This window comes from Mizuhopecten yessoensis, unplaced genomic scaffold, assembly GCF_002113885.1.
Source record: "Mizuhopecten yessoensis strain PY_sf001 unplaced genomic scaffold, ASM211388v2 scaffold11161, whole genome shotgun sequence".
Classification (NCBI taxonomy): domain Eukaryota; kingdom Metazoa; phylum Mollusca; class Bivalvia; order Pectinida; family Pectinidae; genus Mizuhopecten; species Mizuhopecten yessoensis.
In genome coordinates, this window is record NW_018408910.1 from 1,147,160 (window position 1) to 1,167,497 (window position 20,338).

Below are 20,338 nucleotides of genomic sequence, written 5' to 3' on the forward strand. Positions count from 1 at the left end.
ATTAAATGTTATAACGCCCAGTCTCACTTATCATGTGCCATGAACCGAAAATCATGTCGCATGATCCTTTCACCATCTACACATAGCATATACGTCAAAACTGTAGTTCACTGTTTCAACATTGATATGTTTTCCAGAGACAAACAAAAAATTAAATGAAAACGTACGGTATTTTTTTCATAAAGTGTCCATGAACATGCCAATATACTCGAATAATCGTTAACGTTGTCGCGTCACTTTTTCTGATACAAAAAGCTTCGCTTTTTTTTTCAGTTTAGTTAAAATTCATGTTTTACTTCATAGCTTAAAATTTACTCATGTTCAGACAAAACTTAATTAACTCAATATCAATCATTTAAACGAAATAAGATTTTTTAGTGATTATCTACTATCGCAAAATGTCTTGCCAGATACGTTACTAGACAAAACACTCATAAAACAGGCATTTATTAAAGGTGAATTATTGACTCAAGGTATTTTATATCGCATATAAACCCATCGACATTGATTCCGTAAGCATATATCAAGTATCCTGAATGAAACTCGGTATTCGTGGTTTGCCCGTTAAAATTCAACAGATACGTGACCTGTATTTGTCAAATAAAACTGGACTCATTGTCGTGGTAACTTTTTTTATAGCTTCCACGATAAAACTGAATTATAACATTGTTGTACAATGTGTAAATTTAATGTGAATACCGAGTGAATTTAATTTTGCTGACGTAAACTGTTTTGCCGACCAGATACGTTATGAACATTATAGGCCTACGTTGTAAATGGTTCTATAATCGTAGCTAACATAATCCACTCTAAAGCGCTTGACAGTATATAGATATACAATTAATACAATTAGCATATACATTAATCAAAACAATTTTGAGGAATTCGCAGGAGCTGCCTAATCAGGCGCTAACCTCTAGTTCTATGCCACCTGGCTAATATCTCCCTATGTGTGTATGGCTACGTGTGTGCTGGAAATGCAATGTGCTCTGTTTGTAGTTGGACCGTGCTTCCAACGACATCATTTATAGTGCCACCTCACTTGAATGGTACAACACAGATACGGCAACATCCATTCCAGATCAATGTATACTCCACCTGGGTTGTTGGAGTTGTGTGGGCAGGAGAAAAACACTTTCTCTGAATTTACTCCAAAACTAAATATTGTTGCGGTTAAAATATAACAGTATCAGTGTGTGATACCGATGGGATGGTCTGTCTTTCTGGGAACGCTGTCGTATATGCATTCAGTATGTGTCGATGCAGTAGAACAATTTATGTAAATATATTTTGTCCTTGTGTGTTGATGTTATGATATAGTTGGGTAACTTTAGCGATAATCTTCTAATGTAGCTACAAAAACGGAAAAAAAACCCATGAAAAACAACAAAATACTATTTTGCATTACTTTCATTTGAATGATGACTTTATTGACAAATGTTTGCCACAACGACACAATATTGCCGGATATGATTTCATCCAACATAACTGTTACCAACGGGTTTTTTTTAAACTTCATACAATGTAAGATAATTATATACCACGAATCTTCTTTAAATGTGCATATAAATCATCCTCGATATCTGCACCCCTGGAATATGTCATAGCAAAATTGAAGGCTCGGTGTGTGCCACCTTGTTGATGAGACAAAAAAAAATAGTTCGATCCTTTGATGTACATCAAAAGAATCTCTCGGTCACGTAATGGTAAAAATTGACAGGCTTTGAAGTCTGGCTTCTCTCCTTTGTAATCTTCAAAGGACAAGTATCGGCCTAGCGATTGGTCAATACAACAGCTATCTTCGTGACTTCAATTTTGCTTTGACATATTCCAGGGGTGTAGAGAGCGAAAGTGAGCGTAACCCCATGGATATCGAGGATGCATATAAATATGTCTCGGTATGTTTCCAATAGCAAAACAAATACAGATATGTTGACATATATGTTTCATGTATGAATATGTTCCTGAGATCAAACGGCAACTTACCATAAGATCATCTATAGATATCTAGAGGCGGCTAGCTATTTGATTGGTCTTAGGAAAAAACCCTGACCAATCGCTTTACTGATACATGTCCTTTGAAGATTACAGATTACAGCAGCACCCGACTTCAAAGCCAGTCAGTTTTACCGTTATGCGACCGACATATTATTTCGATGTACATCAAAGGATCAAACTAGTCTTCTCGTTTCATCCACAAGCAAACGTGAGCGTAACCCCTGGATATCGAGGATGCAAGTTGGTGCACACTGCGCCTTCGATTTTACCATGACATATTCAGGTGGCACAGAGAACGTAAGTGGTCGTAGCCCCTGGAGTATCGAGTAAGACCAAATACAGATATTTTGTCATCTATCCTTAATGTTTGAACATGTTCCCTGAGATCACACGGCAAATTATCATTAAATCATCTATAGAGAACGTATGTTAGTCAGTTTGGAGTGTACTCTATAATGTGTTTAAGGAATATATGAACCAAATACATTGGGTGTACATTGTTAGGGTTGAGGAAAGTCACACAAATAATTTACATGGACAAAATGTACAAAAATATGTCCCCGGTCTCTGGGGAAATTACCTAATTCTTCGTTCAAATTAGAATATATACTCATATTTCTTATCTTAATATTTGTATTTGCTTTTATTTATATTGTTTCCCGATTTCCCATGATTTCTAAAAAAATATTCAATATTTATTTTTAACAAGCACGGAAGTGTTTTTGGGAGAAATTTTCGAAAGTTTTATTTATTTTCTCTTTATTTATTAAAATATTTCACAAGCAACGATAATATAAAAAATATCATACAATTTGAAAATATTTAAGCACAAAAAAATATCGTTTCTTTATTTTGTTACAAACACTCAAATGCAATTGGTCGACATATTTTTCAAGAACGTGTTTAGCATATACTTTGGATAAGTACTTAATTAATTATGGATATTTCCTTACAAACACAGTTAGGGTATATTCAAACTCTAGGAGTCCCGCTCTCCAATAACACATATTCACTGAACTATTGAATTTTCTCACCACAAAATCTAAGACTTGTGGTTAGCTTATTGTTTGGTCCGTGATTAAAACTGCAAATCATTCCAAGGCTAATATACAAGATTAAACATGAACCGGTATTTAAACAATTTTCGACAATTCCGCTGAGGTCAAAGCCGGGCCGCGCGATTTACTATACTAATCAAAGCATTATATTGAAATAACCGATGTGCAGAATTCCGTTACTCTTAGTCAACTAGCATCATCCATATGGTCCGCACACAGTCCTTGATTCAGTAACGAGAAAACCTTTAGGTGTAGAGAAGATATGCATCGAGAGCGCAATCCTTGGATTTCGGAGACAGCGATTAGTGACGATGTAATAATGATACAGTATATAGACACTTGTACATTAATCATGAGGGAATGATATAAGATAATATGGGCGACGCTTCCATAACAGGTATATTTTACCAGCGTTATTTGACTCCAGAATCTGGACGTTGACCAAAGCTTGGCTACTTCAAGCTGAGTTAAGTTAATCTTTGTCACGAATTATGCTTCAAATGTATGAATGCAGCTTCTTAAGGCACTGAGCAGGCAGATGGGGAAGAGATAGCTGCCTGTTAACACTTATCATGCAAACGTTTTCGAATATTCATTGATACGGGCGTTTTCCTGATATCGCGGAATACAACTTACATGAACAACTATATATACATGTCTCATCAAAGAAACTACCGTGACAGATCACATATTTGAATTAGCCAACCTGTGGTCAAAACCGTTGCTCTGGTAATTCATTGTTTACTATCACAGGTTCTACGCCCCCTTGCCAACGGAGGCTCCACCCAGGCCCTTGCCAATGGTACCTAGTAACGGGAGAGACATCCTGGCACTCAGGACCTGCAACAGAAAAGGTAAAGATGATCACTGTAGAACAAAACCTTCTCATTATTCAATAATGTTAATAAAACAACGATACCAATTTTCAGTGAGATAGTTTTATTGCATCACTTAAATTATCAACTTGGCCATAAAAAATGACCAATATCGCAGACAACTAAACATTTGATCAGTCTAATACGTAGAAACAGATGATCCGCTTTGCTTTATGATCCGTTCGTATTTAGCAGACAGGGATTTAACTTGTCTAAACTGGAATGATGATAACAAAATCATCACAGAATTATTCATATGTGAATTATTAGTAATTCGTTGATAATACTCTCTAACATTTCTTTTGTGAACTCGGTTGACAATTTAATCGACATCGTAACGTTTAGGTGGGTAAAATTTACCTTAGTCCATTTAAGTTAAATCCAGTTGTTTATATTTCGTTCAGTTTGTTATTCAAGTACACTGTAAAGTGAATGTCCTTAAATTACATTAGCTATTAATAAAACGTTAAACAATTATATAAAACCAAACCAAACCTGTAAAATGAACTAAAATATGTATGTAAGACACGGATGTCTCGCTCCCACACTTAATGCAAAGAAGTCAGGGTTGCAAAAAGTCACGCACATGCTATACAAGTAGAGGGGCATTAATATGTGGAGGTGCACGTATCTAGCTGCAGTGCTTTGTCCGTAACTGACCTTAACGCAAAACCTGAACTGGACAAACGTTACCCCTCATGCTCTGCAGCACTTCGATCCCGGGTATAAATTTATACTAACACTAGATTTTAAATTTGCATTTTAAAATTCAAGCAGAAAAAAAATCCAATTTTAATTTTCGCTGATATGTCCTTCTAGCACATAATTAGATATTGATGAACATCTTCACAATATCAATGTAGTTTACATTTCTCACGAATTATACAGGGATGAACCTTTCATAGAGTGAGTATGATTGACGACTCGTTTGAAAGTCTTCCTTATCTGATAGCATTTGCAACAAATATGGTCCTACCAATATATCAGGTATATAAACGAAAACGTGATCATTTGAAGATAATGTTGCGTCTATAGCGGCAATGTCATGACACTCCTGGTACTCAAATGTACTAATTTATTTTGTCAGGTTTTATGTCAATAAAGGAGAGAGTCAACATAGTAAAATAAAACCAAAAGGTTCACAGTAAAACGACATAATACTCCTACTGATTGGATTAGTAATGGATCATACGCAAGTGATCTGGACGTCTCACGTGGTGCGAGTATCGAGAGATTGCTTATTTGGGTGATAATACCTTGGTTGTGTTACTTGAGATGTGATACCTGGTTGTATTATCCGAGATGCAATATCTGGGCTGTTAAAGGTGAACTAAACGACATGAAACTTTTTCCAAACTGCTCGGTAAGTTCCAAGTAGGTTGTCTAGAACAGTGTAATTAGATTGATCTGCGTTAGATGTTTGAAAGTTTTGACAATTTTGTGTATAACCACGGGCTTAGATACCTTATTCCGCGGTCTAACGTCTTCATACCTGTATCGGTCCTACTTTTCCCCAGTACTTTATACGATCTTGGAGTTTTCTTGCGCCAGTAAATATCATTTACAGATAACAAGGTATGTGTGTTGTGATTAGGCTCACAACGATGTTTAAATGGGCCAGATTATTAAAATTGTTCTCCTGTCACAAAACTTATTTAATCTTTGGCGAAAAAAATACGTAATCAGGTGTTGAGTTAAAGATGCTTTAGCTTGACAATACATACTGTACATGCACAGTGTTTGTTTTCGTCGCTTCAAAATAGCAATATTTAACTAAAATTGATCTACGATATAACAAATCTGACATCTAGTCGTTTTCCAGTGCAACAAAGACTTGTTGAAAGATATAACAATATCTTCAGAACTTTGATATTTTGATTATAAAAAAGAGTCTCCTGTAGAAAAGGTTCAATAGTCACCACAAATTTACGTCTCTACTTTAAATTTATACATATAACATTGGAATTTCCTTTGAGTGGTACATGTAAGCCCCTCAAAGTTTGAGATAGGCTCATAGTTAATATTATTGAGAACAGGTAAAAAATAATATCAGCCACATAAGTCGAGTTTTCATCTGAAATTTATCTTCATGATCTTGCAATTTATTTAGGAATAGTCTTTGAAAAATGTAAAAAATTGATCTTTCACTGGAGATTTATTCTAATTTTCATCCAATCAAAAATATTCCGAATATTATGCTCGTAGTCTCTTAAGTGTATATATACATATTATTGCATTTATTCGTACTGAAAATTATATATCGTCTTTCAATCACATTAAAACTATAACTATAAATATTATCGACGAATCCCTATCAGGATAGAAAAGACGTAATATAATGGTACTAGCGAAAACAAACATATTTTTTATGGAATTTCATGACTGAAGACTACTTCCAAATTGTATCATTGGTCTTATTACAAAAGTATAATTATATTACAGCCTATAGAAAATGATAATTACATATTACCTAAGTGTGGACAATTATATTAAAGTATCTGTACATGTATGTGTGATTCGAGTAAAGTTTGTTCCTGTCAGACTGTCAACGTGATTACCATAGAAACATTACTTTTTGTGTTACTTCATGCATGCAACACACACTAGGTCAGTTAATACAATCCACACGAAGAAGTTAAGTAAATCAAACCATAAGCGGTAAGGAAAGATGGCACAATGTTAAAACAAGAGACATACCAAAACATTTATTAAAATATTTCTAACTAAAATGAAATAACAACAAAACACATATATTTGGAACTCATCATTTAATTGAGACTGAGCAAATAAAATCGCCATGATCTATTATATTTACAACGTTTGCCCGAATATTTAACAAATAAAAAACACCCTTTGCTATATATTGTAAATATAAACGTATCTACAATCTAATCATTCTGTATCAATTGTCATATAGAAAATAACTGAATGCATGAAGGAATGCCACGCCACGCAACTTCCCCTGTAGTAAGATCATGACAAAACCCCATTAGCTATTATGCTCTCGTTGTTTCTCTTGAAAACAAATGGCATAAAATGCATTGAAAATGTTTACTCCAGTATTTGTGTTGCAATGGTTTCTCAACATAATTACTATTGACATGTAAGGACATTTTTTACCAGTTTATGTAACCAGAAGTAGTAGTAGATCCATCTAGATTTCGTTTTCGTATTTTAAATTAAACAATTTTTAACACTGGATAATCCTGTTCTATTACATTACTGATTAGTTATTCAACCTGAAATTAGACGTTAAATCAAAGCAGTATATTGTTACCGAAAAAACAAAGAAAGAGACAAATAACCGCAAAAGTTACATAATTGTAGATATCATTAATATAATTCAATGGCCGAGGCCTATACAATAAAAGCAAAACCGTGATAACGAAGTTGTTGGGAAAAGATAACACGTTTAGATAAACAAACTTCGATATATCAGACTCAAATACAAAGCAGTAACATTGTCATCGAAACGAGAACACCTACGAAACTAGCAAGAGTTTTTGAGATATCAGGTTTGGATTGTTAAACAAAAACTTGGATTGAAACACAGAATTGATAAACCATAAGATAAAGTGGGTATGCAAAATATCCGTATTCGAGTTAACGAGGTTACTGTACTGGATATGATTAATGAAAAGTAGGCTTCATTCTCATTTTACGTTAACGTTTTTTTATCTTCATTCATTTTGGTCAATACAAAAAATATTTTACACTTTTGTAAGATAATTGATTATGTTTTCAGGATCGCAAACTAATGCTATAGGTGAGGGCAGGGCTCACACAGGGGTCAGATGCATCAGGAATGATAACGAAACCATTGTTGTAATAAACAACAAATCACATATATCTAAATAATGGAATCAATAAACAATGGATGTTAAATAAAAAAACAAACTTATCGTAAATTACACATATCTATATAACGTATAACTAATCATAATCAAAATACTTTATTAGTGTTCTACTTCTGTATATAATATCGACTTTAATACTACGATGAAAAATAAAACCACACAACTTATATATACTCAGTTGTAATGCCATGTTTTCGAAAATAATTCAGAAATATTCAACTTTGTATTTGATATACATATTTACTGACGCTAGTACGGAGCTGCATAATATTACCAGTAATATCAAAAAAAGTTTTGTGCGTAAAAAAGGTAATGCAGGCATACTTATCATAGAATGTGTGATTTTGGCAAGATAAATTGTCGAATATTAATCTTCATGAGGTCAGGGAGATCAAAATATTATTTGTCAAACATCGACTAGATAGTGATATTCTAAAATTCGAAATGAACAGTATAGAACTTAAGTCAGTAATAAATTACAATAACTGTAAAATTTGATTAATCAAATAAAGCATACGTTTATTTATGAATCAATGAACTTTTGGAAATACATGAATTCATGGATCAATGATAGTTAGGTAAGAATATTTGAACATATGTCAATGGATCAACAGACATGAAGAGAGTAAACAAATGGATCATTGGAACTTTGAACAAACGTAAATTGATAAGAAAAGCGAATCTTACAACATCGTTTATTTGATTGATCAATTAACGTTTAAAAGGTGATGGTTCACCTGATCAATTAACGTTTAAAAGCTGATGGATTGGTGAACCTGAAGAAAAAGGCTAAACATTAGTTATGGATCGGTGAATCTAAAACATCAAGGTGTTTGTATATCATTTCATATTGTTTTATGAAATAGGTGTTTTTGTATGTTTTATAATACACACTGCATGACATTTAAATGCTACTGACATCTTGAATCAAAGATTAGTAATGCCGTAATGATGTCGGAACCAATTTCGTTTTGAACAACACAGAATAAATTACATAATATTATCTACACGCAAGTGTGAACATTTAGGTATTGTAAAGATACATCTTCAACACGTGAAACGGACATGTGACTGACACCTTTATGATCTTAGACGTTAATACAGTATGAAACCAAATAAATAATCAAACATGGAAATACATTTTTATAAAACATAATGCCATATACATATTCAATTGTGTCTGAATCAACTAACCAATTTTAACATTAAACATTGGTTACACGGTTCAAACATGACGGATGACATTTTATGATTAAGATATCTTTATGAACAGTTCTGGACAATTTGCATACAAATTCATGTATATTTGAATGATAAGCAATACAATATCTATGCAATTATTAGCATCTGCTCTGATAAATATGTGTGATGTTAACAGTGACTTCTAATTATGAATGGTGACATTTTCAGACACTGCACGAAACAGTATTGGGCAAATACCAAAACCACATGCCAGGGAGAAAAACATATTGATGAATTCATGGGAAAAAAAATGGCAAAACTGTACTACTATTTTATTTCTAATAATTTGGCTAACTCAAATAATAGTTTGTGATCCATTCACATTTCCTCCATAAATATTAATACTGTATATCGGGAAATTTTCGTCAAGTCAAATATTTGCCCTTTGCCGATAACATCCAAGATCGCCCTGTGCAAATTTCGCTATTTACATGCAATTACATGTACTTTGTATTGTATGTTGATTCGCCTTCACTGGGGAGGGCAAAAACTTCGAGGAGTTAAACTGCGGCGAAATTTCCCCGTTATACAGTAATTTACACGTGTAAACATACTTTGTTTAAGTATAGTTAGGACGCCAGTAAGTCAGTCTTATTATAATTCAACTAGGAAGTGTTCTGTCAAACAAATGACTCTAAATATGTTTGAAATATTAACAAGATAATCGGTAAAAATAAGTGTCCACCGTGGTTTGCTCATTAGTAATTAACAAGTCAGTAGCCAATCACATGCTTCACAAGCCAGTCAAATGTGTTGCACTCTTGTATTTCAATATTAGACAGTGACTGCAATGTAATATTTGCTGATGAGGGGGTTTGACCTTCACGGTATACCAGTGAACCAGGTAATCTATCGGAATAGCGACTCCCGAATGCTGGTTAACCAGCTTTTATCACAGGGCATATTTATTATCAACGCTTTAAATTTATAAATGCACACCATTATATCAAAGACGTATATATCACGTAACATATTAGCATCTGAGTATATTAATATCTATTAAGCTTTTATTGTGAACCAAATCTTTTATTATCTTTTTTTTATTATTATTGTAAAAATGTATCATATATACCACAATTATCTAAAAGTAAGAATTCAAGACGCAAGTAGAAAAGGTAGCGACTTTATAATCTATTAATCTTCCTTCCCATCAAAATTTATTGGATGGGTGGACACCCAGGCTACTGTGATATTTCCCGTTTATTTAAGACTAATTTGTCATTTATGACTCACTGGCTAAAAGTAAGAAAACCTGATCAATGGGCTTGATATATACTGCCACTATCAATATAAAAGTCTGATCTAACATTGCTATTCAGAATACCAAAATCGAAAATCTAGGTATACGTGTGGAATGTCTGATTTCCCCTTTAATTCTAGTCCTGCCTGTTTATCATGATACAGGAATACCAATCTTAATTAATTGTTAATGTTTTACAGAGATCAGTAGCAGGTGGTGTGTCCACAAAATAACCAAACAGTTAACTTACAAGGTGCCCGCGTGCACACACAAAGAACGGCAGTCATGTAGAAGATGCTAATTACAAAACGGTATCATTCTATAACAGAAAAAGAAAACACAGTCTCAATGGGAGAAAAACCATATCCTGTATTCATACATGCATATATTTGAAGCTTAGACAACCATTATAACATTTTAACATTCAAGATATTACTAGTAATGCGAGAACATGTCACGACTAAATAACCATTCTCAACATTCCTTGGGTTACACTCACTCGCGTTCTTTGATTCCTCGAAAATGTCATGAAGAAATTGTAGGCTCTGTACCTTGTGGATGAAACCAGTTAACACATGTCATCATTTGATGTACATCGAAAGAATCGCGCAGAAAAGTAACGGTAAATTCGACCGGCTTTGAAGTCAGGTAGCGCTCCTTTGTAAGCTTCAACGGACAGGTATCAGCCTATTTTTTAACCTGAAACCAATCAAATCGCTAACTGAATGCCTTGGTTTTATTGTGACACTTTCCAGGGAGCAAAGAACGAAAGTGAGCGTAACCACTTGAAGAAACTTTACAATATTTTAACAGGTTCTGATGCTCATTGTATGAAAGCCTTTTGCTTGCACTAGGACGACGAAGCTCTTTTAGACAGGTCCAAATTACATATGTTAATAGAATAAGTTATACTGAAAATCAACCCTAAATTTGCAACATGCATATTAACGCATAAGTTTTATCACATTTGGACAAAAAAATAAACATGTCTTAAGTATAATGCATGAACATTTGCAAAATATAGTATATACAGGACACAATTTGTGTATGTTTTATTAATAAGACGGAATGGAAACGGTTTTCGACTTACCGATATTAAATAACATATTATGTTACAAAAAATAATAAAAAGAAAACCTGAATTCATGACATCATTTCATTGCTTCTTCCTATAACGTCACAATGAATGCAATTACACACTTTTCACATTTATAAACGTATGTGATAGCTATATAAAACTTAATAATAATCACGATTATATTTTATTATATTTTTGATATCATATGTATATGTTTGTTGTTTTCCAGGCAGTTTTGTATCCTAGTAGAACGAAACCTCACCGGAGAGTTTTTTTCAGCTATTAGGGCAAAAACAGATCAAACGTGTATGCATGTCTGAATATGGTCTAAAACGCATATAGGATATTTTGTGCTAGATGATAAACTGTACTGTGTTTTTTTCGTGTTTGTGTAATACCGACGATTTGGCAAGTCGTCATCTTGATCTTTTATTTTATCCAACTTGTATTTTTTTCTGTCTTCCAAAACACTTCGGTTTTAAGCCTGGTCGCTTATTGCTGTATCCAAATCTATCGCTTGCATACAGAGGCTATTTTATTGCGGCAAAGTCTAGAATAAAGATGGGTCTAGACCTGCGCAATCGCTAAGCAATGACAAGAAACTAACAATTTTCCGTTTCACATTGTAACAGATACATTTTGCCAAATCTATGAATTTCACGCAAAATGTTTAGTTTTCTAGTATCTTATAGATTGCCAAAATTTAAATCGCTTATTTTGACATCAATTTATGATAAAAGTGTTGCCAAAATAACCTGCTAATGGATATCACGTATGAAGCTTGTTGCAAAAATAACCTGCTAATGGATATCACCTATGAAGCTTGTATCTCCTGAAATCCTGAAAATTAACACCAAAACTAGATATAGTATTTCAATTTGACAGAACTGGTGCAATGTCCTAACTCTTTTCAAATATTACGCTGTATGTTATTAGAAACATGTATACACAGGTGAACATATATTTCTCTTCAACATCAACATCATATATATTTCAAATAACGGTCCTACGATATGTTAATCTAACAAGGCCATGAGAAATATGCAGTTTTTCGTGTTACATCATTAAATTATTACAAGAGATTAATGTAGTTCATCTTAACGCATCATTAAGTTACAATGTAATCTAGGACGTTGTTAGATTCAGTAACGAACATGTCAGTAAATGAAATATATCTTATAGTGTAATGCTTATACTACACCAGAAGAACCAATATGTTCACAGCCATCCTTCAAGTACACGACTTGAGAACTATGTCATGCTAATTTAATTCTGTACTCAAATATTTTACCAGATAAACGTCAGTCAGGTGTGCTAGTAGCTTTATGCAAATAATGTTTTCTAGCATTTCGTATTTTTAGTATAAAAAATGTATACATTAAATATGACAGCCTAATTTACTGACATATTTTTAAATGATATTCCCACTGATTAGGTTTTATCAGTATTCTGAACAAGGTAAGCTCATGACGTCATATTGTCCTGTTTGAAGGATGGTTGCTATCCAGAAAGATGAAGGATGGTTGCTATCCAGAAAGATGGAGAGTGTTCATGCTTTGATTATGATAATAAAGACACAACCTGTGCCAAAATAGTAATGTATAAAACTAAACGCTTACATATGTGTAAAAAAACACCAAGAAGCATTCCATGGATAAATTATATGATACAACGATGTAGTTGTCTCCCTTGTGTTTTGTTGTCAGAAATGTTATTACTCTCACGTTTGGAAATTTCTGTTTTTGAACTTTTTAAGGTTAAAAATGCAGGCACAAACTATAAGATAGAAAAGTTATGTTGTCTAATCATGCTGTCTAACCAAGAATCCCAAAAGATATATATGAAGTGCAATAATGAAACAATCTGTTCCCAAACAAACGAATTGCCTCCAAAATCAACCTGACTCAAATCAGACATTGTTCGCTACTTAGTAATTCATAGACACATTTTTCTGTCAAAAAGAATTGTTTTGGTAACAACCAGTCGATCACATGAAAAGTATTTCATCTACTTCCAACGAATCATGATTGACGTAGCTAGAATCCATCCATGACTTTCGCCCATGAAGAAGTCCAGGAGGCCTAAATCTTGGGACTGAGAGTGACAATTGTTTCATCATTTATCTGATTTCCCTTTGAAAATTAACTGCTGTTCATGAGTTCATGATATTTGTATGTTCTCCGGTAGTATGGTGTTGAAAGATACAAAAGCTTTAATAATTTATACTTTTTAAATAGATATTGATGACCAACTATTTGGTTTCCGTTTCTTTAAGTTTAGCAAATATGAACTATGTACAATCTGACCTAATAAATTGGTTTTGTCATTTTGCAGTTCAACACAATTCTTGCCAGATTTTTCTTCACCTGTTCTTTTGTCCCATGAACCCAGAAACAATAAAATATAAGTAAAATGTTCTATGTCTAGTAAATCTATACATAATAAATATACAAAAAAGAAATATAGTAGATTTTTCATTGAAGTTGTTAAGAAAAAATATTTTCAAATTGTATTAATTTTGTCAAGATGACTTATTAATGATAGTAAAATAAATGTAAAATTGGTTGGATATTTCATCTTTAATCTAAAAACTTTGAATCATCTAGCTGTAGTGAGATCGACTAGAATGCAGCCTAAGCTAACTACTGAAAATGCATAACAAACAATATTTGAAAATATATTTTTAATAAGTATGTCTGTATATAAATATACATTCCAAATGAGAGGCAAATCTTGGAACAAAACACAGAAAGGACAGCCAGAGTGAGTGTTAGATATCAACCCGATACCTATTAATTAGAGCTCAATGACCACACAGATGATGTTTCAATGCTAGGATTTAGGATGTTGTGATTGTTTTGTTCTTACCCTTTGGAGTCAAATAAAAAATAAGAAAAATATATAAACAAATCAGTATAATTTATGAAACAATTCATTGAAGATGTTAATACATTTTTATGAATTTGAATATCATTTTTCTCTTACCCTTTGGAGTCAAATAAAACATACAGATATTTCACTTATTGGCAACACTTATTGACGTGACTTATTCATGGATCAAATATTGTTAATATATTTTGTTCATACCTTTAGAGTGAATCAAAATGAAAGACAAACATTTTAGCATGATTTATGGAGCATTTATTTTTCTATAATCACGGAACATTTATTATCCATGATCCCGGAACATTTTTGATTCTATCTCAGCAACAGCATGACAATCTCCTTCCTTTATCTTTCTTGGCGGAATTTGGCATCAATTTTAATAAGTTGTATATAAAATATGGAAGTAATTTTTCTCAAAATGATATTTCTTGCATGCTCAAAATATATCAACTTGACAGTAATAATAGAATCCTTCCAATACATATCTTAATGCTTCCCCACAAAATGATGATTATGAAGAAAAATATTCCTAGTTTTGTTTCAACACAATGCAAAACAATTATATAAATACATGTATATGTAAAACATGTTTTACTCCTAAATAAAATAAACGGCAAAGACAGGTATATAATGTTTTCTTTTCAATAAAAAAAACTTTCTAGATGAAATTTAGGTTCTTTTTATTTATTTGTTTTCATTTATTGTGGGTTACAAATTAATAATTCTTTGGCAGATTATAATATATAATGACAAAGGTATAATGTTGTATTTTGTAGAAAAAAATATTTGTTCCTTTATTGAGTGTCAAAACTGAATAATTCTTCGTGGCAGTTCAAAGATATATTTGATTTATTAATTTTAAAAAAATCACTGCTTTTAGATTTAAAAACTTTATCAGAGGAACGTGAAGATTTGTCAAAGTCTATACCTGGTTATTAATTGACGGGTTTACAACATCAGGACAACATTACAAAAGCAATTTCATTTCTTTATGCCAGTACAGTACTTACTAATAAATGTATTTAACTGTAGGAATTTAAATCAGAGTCATTAAAACGATATGAAATATCATAACTTGAATTTTCATCCTCCCCCATCAAAACTACTGTGTATTGAATTTAAAAAAGCAATTGTCAACTTCAAAAATTAAATAATGTTTGTAAGGCTTGCATTAGTTTTAAGCTGGCCCAGCAGAAATGGGAATTAACATGTAAAAATCGTTTTAATATTTACCTTACTGTGTTGGGTTAGATATGGACTCCCCCATTTTGTAACTGTATGGAGGGTACGCTCTTTGTCCTTAAAAACAAATCAATTTAAAAATCATTATGTTAAGGGAACTAATCAGAAAGCTTCTTTGTATGAAACAAGTTTTTCTGTTCAGTCAAATATTCTAAAAAATCAAAAGTCATGGTTTAATTTAATTCTAAATCTAAAATAGTTTTGAAAAGAAAAATGTGAGAAAAACTAACATTTTGTCTAGTTTGCACATCTCTGGAGAGAATTTGGAAACTTACAGAAAAAGATGGTTTGATAACTGCCACAAAGATTAAAAATGACACAGTCTTTAACAGTTTTTAAAATGCTGGAAAGCAATAAACTACAGAGTTGTAGGTCTTACTACCTAAAAATAATAATAAGGCATGATATTATAATTTTGAATAAAAAATGCATAACAAAATAAATAGGTAAAAGAATGATAAAGAAAACATTTCTATTTGATATGCTATAGAGGAATTCACATCACAGATCAAAACTATGCAAAAATTGAAACTCTTGTTAAACAAAGGAAGAGATTGAGAATGCCAAAAAAATCAAAACAAAAATCAAAAACCCTTTCCATCAAAGGTCAAGATCGAATGTGAAAAATCACAACTTTAAATCACACCCTGTCCATCCAAGGTCTGGATGGAGTATACAGGAATGTGAGTATTGTTGCGATGAGAATGCGAGTATCACCTGTACGGGTCTTTACGTTGCTGTGGCCGGTTTCCTAACATTTTGTCTATTTCGCACATTATGTCTGCAGTAAGTTTGGGAACATACTGAAAGTAAAAGAAAACAACCTCATTCTTACTCAACATTTTTATGTCATAACCATAAGCATGTAATCCTTTACCACACTTTACCCATCAATGTTACAAGCATTTAGATACTAGTTGTTGAATTACTGTAAAAGAAATATATTTTGCAAGATTTAAAAAAATCCTTTCCTATAAATACACATTTATTCAACAAGTTCGGTCACAAGAATGGCAGACTTGTATCCCCTGCCTGCACCAAAAACTGTAAAAAAAAACGGTATACCAGGAAATGTTTTGTCCTTCGACAGTACGATAATTTTTGCCATATACTAAACTCGCCCTTTACGTTAAATTACTATGTGTATTATGTTGATTACAAATGTTTGCCATAATTCCAAATTTGCCCTCATCACAGAGGGTGAAAATGGTGAAGTTTTAAAAGTATACAGTAGTTCGTTTGAGAATGTTCTTTTTAACAAAGGGGCATAACTCCATAAATAAGGCAGGTAACTCTAATTTATGAAATTTATTTAAATCATCTTGATGTAAGGCTCCTTGTACCACTGCTCTGTAGTTTTTTGCAGATACAGTAGCCTCCCTGAAATTTTGTTTTGGATGTAACTGTAGCACATTTGGGCCAAGATGGTTCTATTAACCAGATAGCTCGGTTGGTTAGAGCGATATTATAACAATCTGAAGACTGAAACTCAAATTCTAGCAAGCACTACCAAATTTTAGAACTCGGAACATTGTTGTTGATCATATTGTGTTTATATCATATTAATCATTTGCCATAACAGCTATGAAATATATCGTTTTCTTTTCAGAAATGATTAACCAAAGCTGTAGTCATGTTGGAAAATTCAGTTTTAGTTAGTTTTTTTGGTGGTACTGGGATTCTTAAATCAGTACTTTTTCACAACAAAAAGGACAAAACTCTAAAGAAAGGGTAGGTTACTCCAATTTATATACTTTATTGACATTCCCACATGCATGGGTTCTGTGTACCAAGTATCATATAAATCAGTGAAGCACTTGGGAGTAGAGCAAAACTATTTTTTTCTAATAAAAGGGCATTGCCCCATCAATAGGGGAGGTAACTCCAAATGATACATTTTATTCACAAAAAATCATAATAAAAAAAATAGCACTAACAACAACTGTTTAAGGATCCTAGGACCACAGACAAAGGGTGGTTTGAACAGCCAACAATCAGTGGTCTAAAATTAGATACATATACCACGAAAAATTTCGCCCTTTACTTGTAAAATGTATATTTTCCCAATATTAATTTTAGCCTTAATTTGAGTACAAAATTTTCTGATGTTAATTTTGCCCTACACTGGAAGCTGTGTTCTAATAATTGCTGTGAAGAGATGAATTAAGCTTCATAAGCAATGGGTGAAAAGGGTGAAAGTGGAACTGTTGTAAAGGACTATATATATAGTTATGGCCTTTTTTTGGCCTCCTAATCCATCAAAATTAAAAATCTTCAATAGAACTTTCAAATAACTGTTTCTTTAATTTTGAATACTTCCCCAGTATTACTATGTAAACAATTATTTTTGTTTTAAATGGGCTGCCATCATGGTAACCAGTTAATATTTGCATAAATTAACGAAATTTGAATATTCAGTTAATTTTGACAGGTTTTCGCCTAGTTTTTCTCTTAGCTACCATAGAGCTAACAAACATTATATTTCTCCTAAAGTTGTAATACAGGTGCCTACACATTATCCTTTGATATTAAGTTTGCTCAAGCATGCACTCTATAGTTTCCAGCAAAACAACTATGCAAAATATGACAATATTCACTGAATATTCAATTTACTTCTTATAATTTATGCAAAGTTGAACTTGTTACCATGGCAACAATAATAAGAAATACAAATAAATATTTTCATGATGGTATTTGAGAAGTATTCAAAATTAAAGAAACAGCAGCTTGAAAGTTCATCTAAAGGTTTTAAATTTTGATGCATTTGGGGGCCAGAACACGCCCAAACCATACATAGTTCTTTTCTCTGGTATACAGTATGAAGAATTTCTGAGGGTAGCACCACCCACTACATACCTGTATAGCTTGAATATTTTCATAAAGCTGGTCGACTGAGGAAGCTCCGAGGAGCACACAATGCACATTGTCATTCTTCAAACCCCATGCTACAAATAAGAAAACAAATGATATGACACACCAAGCATTTCTTTAAATGAAGATTTTGTTTTAAAACTATGTACAATTATGTTACATCAAATTAAACAAGCCAATAAGTTCAAGAGATCTAGACATTTTATATGCTTTGCTAAATTGCAGGGGACAAGATTTGTAGCTTCACAAATACATGTGCTCTCGACCCCTTCCAGTTTAAGTGGGAGGGGTGAAGGGGGTGGAGGGGGTGTGGGTTACTAGTTTATCCCTCTGCCTGACAATGTAAGAGTTAGAATCTCTATTTTTCATCCCCTTCTATGTAGGGATGTAACGTTTCACTGATGCATCCCCAAACTGTATTGTATCTTGAATACTGATGCATCGTGGCATTCGCTGATAGTATCATGGTACTGTAAGAAAAGTTATGCAGGGGTTTTCATTCTTTCAGAGCGCAAAATTAATTTCAGCATTTCTTCTTGTTCTATCACCGAAAAGGAATATTATTTCAACTTAGGAGATAGATCACTTCAAAAATATTTTTTTTCAGCATGAAATACAAATACTTTAGATTTGTTTCATATCAAGTTTTGTTTCAAATCTAGTAAAACTATGGTAACAGGCTTGTACAGTAAGTTGCACGCAAGATGATACTTATCACATCATCACAACCCTTGCAATACACAGCACTTCTACTAAGGGACATTATCGTAATTAAATGTTACATTCTCAAGGTATTTATATCATTTCCTTTCTTAGTTTTACTTTCAATCTTCTGCATGGTACGTATGTATATTTTCCTTTCCTTGAAACACTAGCATCCTTCCTAAATCTCTTATCCATCTGGGACTGGTGACAACCAAAACTTACCTATAGCTAACTGTGATAAAGAACACCCTATTCTGTCGGCTATAATAGCCACCTCTCGTAGTTTGGCTTGCTGTCGTCGTCCATCTTCAGATAAAATTTTCTCTTTCAACCAAACATAGCCCTGTAACAGAATAAAGAAAGAATATACATTTTTTCCCCCAGAAAGATCAGAGAAACTTTGCCCAAAGTGGTACCAGCAATCAATTTTATCTTGAGATTAACATTTTATGGACGGATTGGCCGAGTGCTTAATACTCCCACCTTCCAGGCAGGTGACAGGGGTTAGATCCCAGAAGTTGTTGTACGCATGGATATTCAGAGAAAATGTTTTTCTCCTGCCCACACAACCTCAACAACCGACTGGTGGAGTATAAATTGGTCTGGGGTGGATTTTCCAGTATCTGTGCTGTAGCATTCAAGTGAGGTGGCACTATAAATGATACCGTTGGAAGCACAGTCCCACTACAAACAGAACACACATTAAATCTCCATCACTCACGCAAGCATACACACATAGGGAGATATTAGCCAGGTGGCATAGGACTAGTAGTTAGCGCCTGATAAGGCAGCTTCTGTAAATTCCTCAAAAATTGCGTTGATGCGTGTATATATGTATGATACTTGTATAAAATTGTATATCTATGTACTGTAAAGCGCTTTAGAGTGGCTTATGTACGCTAAATAGGGCGCTATATAAAATGTTGTATATTTTCATTACTATTATTAATGATAGCCATAAATTATTTTTAAACCTTATTTGAATGTCACTATATATATATACAATACAAGACACCCCCATTGCAAAACCCAATCCTCCTCCTGGCAGTAAATCAGTGTTTAAATGCCAACCTTTGATGCCTTACCAGGATCAGAATCTCGTCAATGGATCACACTTATCTGGAAACCTTACATGACTATTGTTATTATCCTGTGTCTCCTGGACTCTTGTAATATCATTGGTTCCTACCTATCACCCATTGACTTCATGAAATAGGTATCCTGTCAGCATTTCTGACCAATAAGGTGTCTGCATTGATTTTAATGTCACAATCAAGAGGCATCAA

At 33.1% G+C, this 20,338-nt stretch overlaps 1 protein-coding gene across 7 annotated transcripts in view; it reads right to left on the reverse strand.

Annotated features, from left to right (window-relative positions):
* Nucleotides 1-3,873: 3,873 nt before the first annotated feature.
* The window catches only part of LOC110467141 (voltage-gated potassium channel subunit beta-2-like), a 79,857-nt gene continuing 63,392 nt past the window's right edge, over nt 3,874-20,338 (reverse strand). For 2 of the 7 annotated variants that reach the window (XM_021524081.1, XM_021524082.1), the window contains exons 14-18: nt 19,275-19,395; nt 18,333-18,421; nt 16,194-16,279; nt 15,468-15,533; nt 13,866-14,217 (exon numbers count right to left, since the gene is read on the reverse strand). In XM_021524081.1, coding sequence (XP_021379756.1) covers nt 15,482-15,533; nt 16,194-16,279; nt 18,333-18,421; nt 19,275-19,395 — 348 coding nt within the window. In that variant the 3' untranslated portion in view covers nt 13,866-14,217; nt 15,468-15,481. Of the gene's footprint in view, nt 3,897-6,690; nt 12,190-13,865; nt 14,218-15,467; nt 15,534-16,193; nt 16,280-18,332; nt 18,422-19,274; nt 19,396-20,338 lie in introns of those variants that run through there. The other 5 variants (XR_002464816.1, XM_021524083.1, XM_021524086.1 and 2 more) reach the window with 5 other exon arrangements.